The following is an 8,986-nucleotide window of genomic DNA, read 5'->3' on the forward strand; positions in this document are numbered from 1 at the left end:
AAGGTTCAAGGCTTCAGTGGACGGAGTGAAATACAAACAGGCTTTTCATGTTTTATTTATAAAAAAAAAAAAAAAAAAAAAACACTGTTTAGGGATGTTACCAGTACTGTGTTCCAATTTAGATTTTCTGATTTTATTTTTGATTTTATGACCAACAATTTATATAAATACTGTATTATAGTGTTTAAAACATGCAAAGTGATACAAGTAGCCCATTCTACCTCATCTTTAACAATTTATTTAAAGCATAAATCATTTTATTTATAGGTGCCCTAATGCACTTGACAGCTTTTTTCTATATTTTTCTCAGACCAAAGTTTTGCTTTAAACATCTTTTTCATTAATGCTATTAATCAGTACAGTTTTAACTGTATAAAGGTAATGAATCAACACACAGGTAATAAATTCAACTGGCGATTCAGAACTAGCCAGAGTTATTCAGGGAATTGCTGTTATACTGTTTAAACGTATGATTGATCTATTTGTCAATAAAGGTTTTTTAGTGTTTGTTTTATTTTAAGCCCGTACAGTAACTGTAATTTTACTAGCCTGGTCTGTTGAAAGTTGTGAGCACAATGTAAGGTTTCCTACTTATAAAAATTATTATTTTGTTATCATAAGTCAAAGTGATTTTGTCCACAAATTTGTCATGCAAAAAAGCTCATTTTAATAATATTCTTTATATATAAAAATTTAATATAAAGTATAATTTCATTTCATTGTAAGCACAATAGATTTTGTGTGTTCTTAAATCATCCTTGGAAAAAGTATTTTGTACAAAACATTCTCCAATTTCCTTGGAACAGTTATTTATTAATTAATTTATTTATTATTTATTAAAAAGACAAAACTGTCAAATGTTTGATATTATTTTATACTCGAGAGTCAGCTTTCACAACTCTTATGTCTAAAAAATATATACATTTCAGGTTTTCTGTACAGAATTTTTTTTGCGCAGCACTCAATCTCATTAATAATTACTCCAGTAAATCTCACTAAACAAACACTAAATCTGGTGACTTTTGAAGCGATCAATCCCCAAAACACACTGCAGCAAATCTGATCCCACAGTAGACCAGAGCTGCAGAGACGACTCACATGATCTCCTCGATATGAAATTAGTGCTTCTATTTTTGCTTTCAGTGGCGACATCCTTCGCTGCCGAAGGTACAGTAAGTGGTTCTTCTGTTTGTTCTGTGGGGTTTTATTTAGTGCAACAAAAAAAGAATTAAGGATTTTTAAGGATTAAAAATAAAGAATGTTCAGAAGTCCAGCAAATCCAGGACAATAGAGGGAAGGAAAAGCAAAGTAGCAACAAATAAAATGATTTAAAATTTTGACAATATTTTATACAATACACAGTATATTAGGAGATGTTAAAAGAGAAGGCTTTTAATGGGTCGTGTTTGTGATCATGTGACTCATAAGAAATAATTAACTTCAGCGCCTTCCATCCACCAATCACATTACTGTATTTCACATGCAGGAAAGAACAGAATTTCATTCTCTTGGATAAGAATGTAAAAGAAACAGTTTGCACTAAAATGCTGGCTAAGAATTTAAACATTTCAGAGGAAAATTATTTGGTTGGAATTTAATTACAACTGCAAATTTACCTTTCAGTTGGCTCGAATGCCGCCGATGTCCCAAAATATCTTCTCATAGCATCTAAAAAAATGGCAATAACACGGTCAGAGGTTTGAGTTTAGGAAAACGTAACATTTATCCCAAATGTGATCCCCTGAAGTTATAAAGAGAACTGCAAATGAGCGTTTTAACCAGCCTACTGTTAAACAAGCATAAATGTTATACAAAGAACTAGACAAACCCACCATGACATCACCCGTAGGTATTCTGAAGGGTGGTTTTAAAGCTCAACTGTGGGAGCGCTGATTGTCACGGCCTTGGCAGGAACTGACTCCGCTTAAGCCCTGGTAAATCCATAAATAAATAAAAATTGAGTAGAGTGAACAGAGCCTGGCTGTTTGTTGGAACACGGATGATGGTCGGTGGCTACGTTGCTTTTGAAACGCCGTCATTCATACGCTACATGTTATCCTCTGTCAAGGCCCTCGTTTCTTGTCGTAATTTAAAATACAATGCAATGGGTAGCTAAATTTAGGCATAGCAGACAGCTAGCGGTTTGACACCCAAAATGCAGCTGTCACTCAAATCGGAAAATTAGGTATAATTTTATTGCTTAATGTAATTTTAGGAAATTTCAGCCCCAGAACAGTTGTCATGAATGGGAAATCTAGCTATGGAGCTATTTTTGTATATGTGTACCAGGTGGCAAACATGTATTTTAGTTGTAAATTCGGACATTTTAACATGGAGCTCTATGGCGGCTCTGTGTGTTAAGCCTCTGATTTACTGATCGGAAGGTCGGCATTTTGAGCCACAGCTCCACCGGGTTGCTGCCTTTGGGCCCTTGAGCGAGGCCCTTAACCCTGACTGCTCCAGGGGTGTTGTACAGTAAAATGCAAGACCCTGTGGTCTAACCCGTGCCTACTAACAAAGCTGGGATATGCTTTGTGTACTGTATACTGTATGTGATGAACTTAATATGAATTTACTGTATGCACTTTTGTTGCCAACTCCTAGTGGCCATTCAAGAAACTCCATGTTTGGACCCCTCCTTGGGGTCCATTGGACTCATTTTTTAGAACCAGAGGTTGACCCTTAGTAACAAGCTAGTAGCTTTACATTGTGTTAGCATAACACTTTGGCTCGGTAGCTATTTAGCTTTTTTATTGTTTATTTCAGATGCAATAGCAAGCAGAAAGAAGACAAGGCAGACAAATAAGTTTAGTTCGATTAAGTTCTATTAATAAATAAAAAAGCAGTATTTTGAGTTCATTTCCTTTCTTGCTTCTTATTTTTTTCCCTTGCAGATAGCCATGATCACTGCTTCTTTGTGATATTCTGAAGTTTTTTTTCATCAATCTCTTAGAACTTATTAACTGAAATGACATTTTATTTAAGTTTACTTTTATATCTTAAACCTGCCAGTATCTCTCAAAAGCACTCACTGCTCTGTTACCCAGAGTCGTGCGTCGGACGCTGCATAAGCGGCTTTGACCCTGGACAGAAATGCCAATGTGACAATTTGTGCAAATATTATGGAAGCTGCTGTGCAGATTATGACACAACATGCCGAAGAAAAGGTAAGTGCTCAGGCAAACACACGAATGCACACAGAATATTCCAGAGCTATTAAAGTTAAGTCTTAGGTTAATCCGCTTCTCATTCACCAGTTTCCCGCGGTGATGTGTTTGACCTTCCTGAGGAAACTGTGAACATTAGCGTGATTGCCAATGCGCCATTACTAACCCCCACCACCGCCCCCTTACCCTCCACTTTAAGTTTCGATCGGGAGGCAGAAATCTGCAGTGGAAAATCGTTTAATGCCTTCCTGCAGACTAAGAATGGATCGATTTATGCCTTCAGGGGTGAGATTGCTCTCTTTGGTTATTTCTCTCATTTTCTGAGTGGTGCAGTTAACTCATACTGTAGGTGCGAGATTGTAAACTGAACCACCTGTCTGTACTTTATGTGCCGTGCTCCAGGTGAATATTACTTTGAACTGGATGAGAAGTCAGTGATGCCGGGGTATCCCAAACTTATAAAAGATACGTGGGGCATTCCTGGTCCTATCGATGCCGCTTTTACACGAATTAACTGCCAATCGAAGAGTTATATATTCAAGGTATATAATGTGCTTCTCCAGTTCTGTCACATTTCCATACATACAGTTAATCAATTACAGTGCATGGATTTGGCATGACCATGAAACAATAACACATTATTGTTTTTTGATAGAAATACAGTAGGTATCAAAAATGAGTTAAGTTTATGTTTTGGAGTATTTTTTTGCAATATGGTTCTTTAATACTTAAATGCTTGATAAGTGTAACCATATTTCAAGGGGCGTTCAAATCAAACTGGGACTTGAAGGCATAAAAATGCACAATATTGCCTTAGCTTAGATAGACTCTTAGCTGCAGTAAAACATTAAAATTTTTATTTGTTGTTGTTGCCACATCTCCTGTACAGTCCTGACCTCGCTCAAGCTCATTTCCACATATTTGGGCCAGTAAAAGAGTTCCTGGGAGTCTGATCATCACATAGGAGAAAACTTTCTACCTCGATGGTATCAAAAGTCCCAGTTTGATTTGAACGCCAAAAAAACAATTAGTTTGAAATCTAAAAAACAATTAGTTGACTAAAATATAATGATTTTTTAACTAATATATTTCCTGATAAAACCCTATTGACTTTGCAATCCATTTTGTCACATTCTGTCCTCACTCTGTAGAAACATGGCAACTGGTAAAATTAACCTGAGAAGATTAGTTATTAGTTATAAGATAAGTTATTCATGTTAAATTTCTGTAAATTCTGTAAATCACTAGGCTTCCAAATGTGTATCTTAATCTTGCCACTTAAAATAATTACCTAAAATTCAGATGATCAGACATTTAATGAATTTAATGACTGAAAATCTCTGACATCAATCAGGGGAAGCAGTACTGGCGCTTCGATGGCGACGTCCTGGATGAGAATTACCCGAGAAATATCTCATTGGGGTTTGAGAACATTCCAGATGATGTTGATGCGGCATTTGCCATTCCTGCTGCAGGATTCAAGAAAAAGGAGAAAGTGTATTTCTTTAAAGGTGTGTGAACAATTCACTCCACCGGCAACTACTGTAGGTAACAACTGGCAAGAGTGGGCTTAAGTTTAACTTAATGTAAGTAAATTTGCTTAAGTGAACCTGATGAGTTCTACAATTCATTAAAAGGTTCATATGAAATTGTCCAAAAGTTTTGAGCCCCCACTCATTACGTCAAATTAACTTAAATTATATAGATTAAATTAAAGACACAGGAACAAATTGTATCACAGGTTAAAAAAACTAAATTAAGAGGAAAATGCTATTTACCCTCTTTTGCATACACAGTCTCAAAAATGCCCATGACAGGGGGACTTTTGTAAAATAAAAAAATATATAAAAAATTGAAAAACATTTATTATTTTCCTTCCACTTTGTGTTGGGCTATCCCATACAACCCCATTTAAATACATTTAGGTTTGTGGTTGTGACATGACAAAATATGGAAAAAGTTCAAGGGGTATGAATACTTTTGCAAGAAAGTATTCTCTTTCTCTGATCTGAGGATCTTCTTTCTTGACTCCCAGTTATAATTTACAATTATATCCTGCAACAGTAAACAAATTCTCCATCATCAGTGGCCAGTGGTGGCTCAGAGGCTGATTGGAAGATCAGCGGTTCGATCCTCAGCTCCACTAGGTTGCCACTGTTGGGCCCTTGAGCAAGGTTCCTAACCCTGCCTGCTCCAGGGGCACTGTATCATGGCTGACCCTGCGCTCTGACCCCAGTTATGCTGGGATACAGTATGCAAAGAAGGAATTTCACTGTGCTGTAAAAGTGTGACTTGAATGAGAATGGGCAGATCAGAATGCAGGTGACTTTTTTTTATCTGACTTTCTTCATAAAAGAATCCTACAAAAAGTCCCCCCCAAAAATGTCCGCCATTGTTTGAAATGGATGAGTGTTACCATAAATATGATGTTGTAATCCAGATAACATGAGGAAAGACGTATTGGTGTCTCCGGTGGCCCCTTTCGGTCAGATAAGAGTCAGCTGGGCCTCCAAGTGGCACAGTGGAAAAGTGCTTGCTCTATCATCCGGAGATCACAGGTTTGGTTCCCGGGTGATGCTGTAACCTCTCGCAGCCGAAGGTCTAAAAAGAGGTGATTGGCCGAGCTATCTCAGAAGGATGGAATGAAAGGTAGTTCCTGCTCCCACATTAATTACGGCTCCACAGCTGATCAGGAGCGTCTGTGAGCTCACACAAGCGGGAGGAGCGGATAGCGCTGTCCTCCAAGTGTGTTACGCCGCCCACAACGGTGCGTGAGCAAGCAGTTTGAAAAAATGCGGTCGGCTGGCGTCACGTGGTTCGGAGGAAACACGGGATGGTCTTCGGCCTTCCTGACTGAGTGGTAGTAGTAGCCCTAATGTGGGAGCCCCCTAGTGACGGGGAGGAATTGGACACGACTAAATTAGGGAGAAAATCAAGAAACAATCCCAAAAAAAGAAAGATTAGATAAAAGAAAGAAGAGTCAGATAAAAGTGGACCATCATGACACAAAAATCGAGTGTACAGATGTGTTGCAATTGTACAACTATATCTCATCTCTATTTCTGTTTTTTTTTAGGTGACCAGTATTACCAGTATGAGTTCAAGCACCAGCCTTCACATGGGGATTGTGTCCGTATGACCAAAGCCTCGCCATCCGTCCTCTTTACCAGCTACACGAACCTGTACTGTGACTACAACTGGGATGATATTTTTTCCTCACTTTTCCCAGAATGTAAGCATGATCCCTACCATGATCCAAGACATGGCCTTCCTATATTTATAAAGTCCACTGTTATCATAATGTCTCCTGTCACTCTTGTCATATGTTCTACATGCCAGTCTCAGGACATCACAAATGGCCACGCTCCATTGACAAAGACTGGGTGGGAATCAAACCTCCGTTGGATGCCGCAATGGTGGGCCGGCTGTCCATGACCTCCACGTCTTCATCTGCATCTGCGGCTTCACCCCCAGTACCTCCGGGTAGGCGTGGCAAGCCCCGAGGCAGCCGCAGGAGAAAGGGCAAAGGCAGAGGAAGCAGACATTCAGACTTCTGGGACGATTTTGCCTTGGATTATGAAGAGAAGTGCGTACTTTTTACACTATTCGAGCGGCCTCTCCTTTCGGCCTTACTGCTTACAACTTACTGTACATTGTAGATGTAATGCATGCTATCGTGAACAAGACTTCTTACAGTGTTTATGATGTGTTGAAAAGGTATTTTGGAGCAGAAAGGCGAGGAAGAGGTCATAAAAAGGGCCGTGGGAGACGCCCGTCCCTCTTTGACTACTACTACGATGAAACGGATTACACTGATTGGGAGCAAGTACAGGAGAAATCGACACCCGTGCAAAAAGTCTACTTCTTCCAGAATGGTATTCTCTTCCAAACTAGTTTAGGGACAGCATATTTATGGGGAATTTCTGTACTTTTTATAGTGCCTCAGGGACATACTGTATATTGAAAAATATAAGATATGACACTAGATTTGCTTATTGTACAGTATTTTTATCCAAAGCAGCTTAGAAACTGAGCAGTTAAGGGGTTAAGTCTTTGGCTCAAGCATCCAAACATGGTAGCTTGATGGTGTTGGGATTTGAACCCACAATCTTCTGTTTTTTGATCTGGTTTTGCAAGCAAAGAGTATTATAGCAAATGGAACTTTCTTAAATATAATCAAATGTATTTTATATTGCATATTTTAAGGTTGCAATAAAACTAGATGTAAGATTATTAAATTGATTTCTAGACATTGTTCTAATGGCAGACAAATTTTTTTTGACATCTTCCTTATGGGAAACTAATCACAGCCTGCACCATGGTGCACATAAACTTGAGTCACTGGCAATCTTAAAGCAAAAGACCAATTTGTTTGTTAGATATTTGGGTTAATCCCCAAATGTTTTTGGAAAGTGGAGGAACCCCACCAAGCACAGGGAGAACATGCAAACTCCATGTTCACAGACACGATGCAGGAATCGAACTCAGGACCTGGAAATCCAAGGCAACAGTACTAACCACTAATTATACTGTAGGTAATTAGTACTTATAGTAGTCACTAATTAGTTATAGTTTCAGTGATGGAAACTTTTGTAAGTCACTCTATATAAAAACAAGTCATGTGCCTGGCTTTTTGAATGCTGACACTAAGATGCACTTGTGAGAAATCAGTAACTGGACCATGGTGTACACCTACTGTATAAGTACCCTGCGTGTACACCTGGACTGGTCCAAAAAACATGTACTGTATGCCCTCTACAGAACGGGGCAGATCCTCCTCTTTCTACTCCTCCCCTGTTCCTGCATCCATCATTCCTAACCAGCACCTATGTATGTTTTAAAGCTAATCTCAGTTAGTGTTCATTCAAAAAACGCTCCATCAAATTTACATTAAGGCCCAAATAGACATACAGTATATACATAACTATATATATACAATATTTTCTTTTAGTAGGTTATTTTAAGCTTTTTGTTATTATTTATTAAACCTGTATTTTTTTCCCATTCAGATAAATACTACAGAATGGATCTCCAGACCAAACAAATCGACTTTGTTACTCCTTCATACCCGAGATCTATCGGCAAGTACTGGCTGGGATGTAAAGAGAAGGAGCTGGCGGAGAAAAGATAAAAAAATTTAAAAAAAAAACATCTATTTGAAGCTCAAAGCTGAAAATGATTCATGAGATGCTACATCAGAGATACGTCAGACTGTAATCCAGTCAGGGCTGCTGGAGGACCGAGTCCACAATGTAATAAATAGGGAATCCGAAAAAAAAGATTACTTATTATTTCATATGTTCATATTTCTAAAAACAACATGTAGGAAGCATGTACTCTATTGATGGTGTATATCTCTGTCCCTGTCTCTCAACACTGTGTCCCTGTCTCTTGTCCTGATGAATTTTGCTTAAGAGTATCTTAAGAGTGCACACCAACTACAGTATGTAAACCAACAAGCTTTTGAATATATAATTAGCAGATAATAAACTGTTAAACTCTATCTCTTCATGCGTCCTGAAGTGAACTGTTGTTGGGGTTATTAATCTTAATTATATATATAAAGGTGGATAAAAAAGTGGAGAAAGCTGCAGCACAACATCAGGAAGTTGTGGAGATAAATAAGGAGCATCACTAGCCCCTGCATCTCCTCCATCATCTTCACCTTTAGCATCTTCGTCTCTTCCACATGGCTGTACTGTACATCTACTACTCCACATAAAGATACCATGTCGCTCCCACTGAGCCCCTCCCCCTTTTATCTTCCACCGTCCCCTTCCCTCCCCAACCCCGTGCATGTGCCACGCCTTACCTCCCAG

General features: G+C 38.5%; 1 protein-coding gene across 1 annotated transcript; it reads left to right on the forward strand.

The window, feature by feature from the left end:
- The first annotated feature begins 1,063 nt into the window (after window positions 1-1,063).
- On the forward strand, window positions 1,064-8,416 carry vtnb (vitronectin b). The gene is made up of 9 exons (XM_053478749.1): window positions 1,064-1,167; window positions 3,048-3,167; window positions 3,258-3,452; window positions 3,570-3,709; window positions 4,522-4,678; window positions 6,244-6,399; window positions 6,507-6,753; window positions 6,885-7,042; window positions 8,177-8,416. Exons 1-9 carry the CDS (start codon window positions 1,113-1,115, stop codon window positions 8,296-8,298), a joined length of 1,350 nt encoding a protein of 449 aa, XP_053334724.1. The 5' UTR covers window positions 1,064-1,112; the 3' UTR covers window positions 8,299-8,416.
- Window positions 8,417-8,986: the final 570 nt, after the last annotated feature.

Source organism: Clarias gariepinus, chromosome 19, assembly GCF_024256425.1.
Source record: "Clarias gariepinus isolate MV-2021 ecotype Netherlands chromosome 19, CGAR_prim_01v2, whole genome shotgun sequence".
Lineage (NCBI taxonomy): Eukaryota > Metazoa > Chordata > Actinopteri > Siluriformes > Clariidae > Clarias > Clarias gariepinus.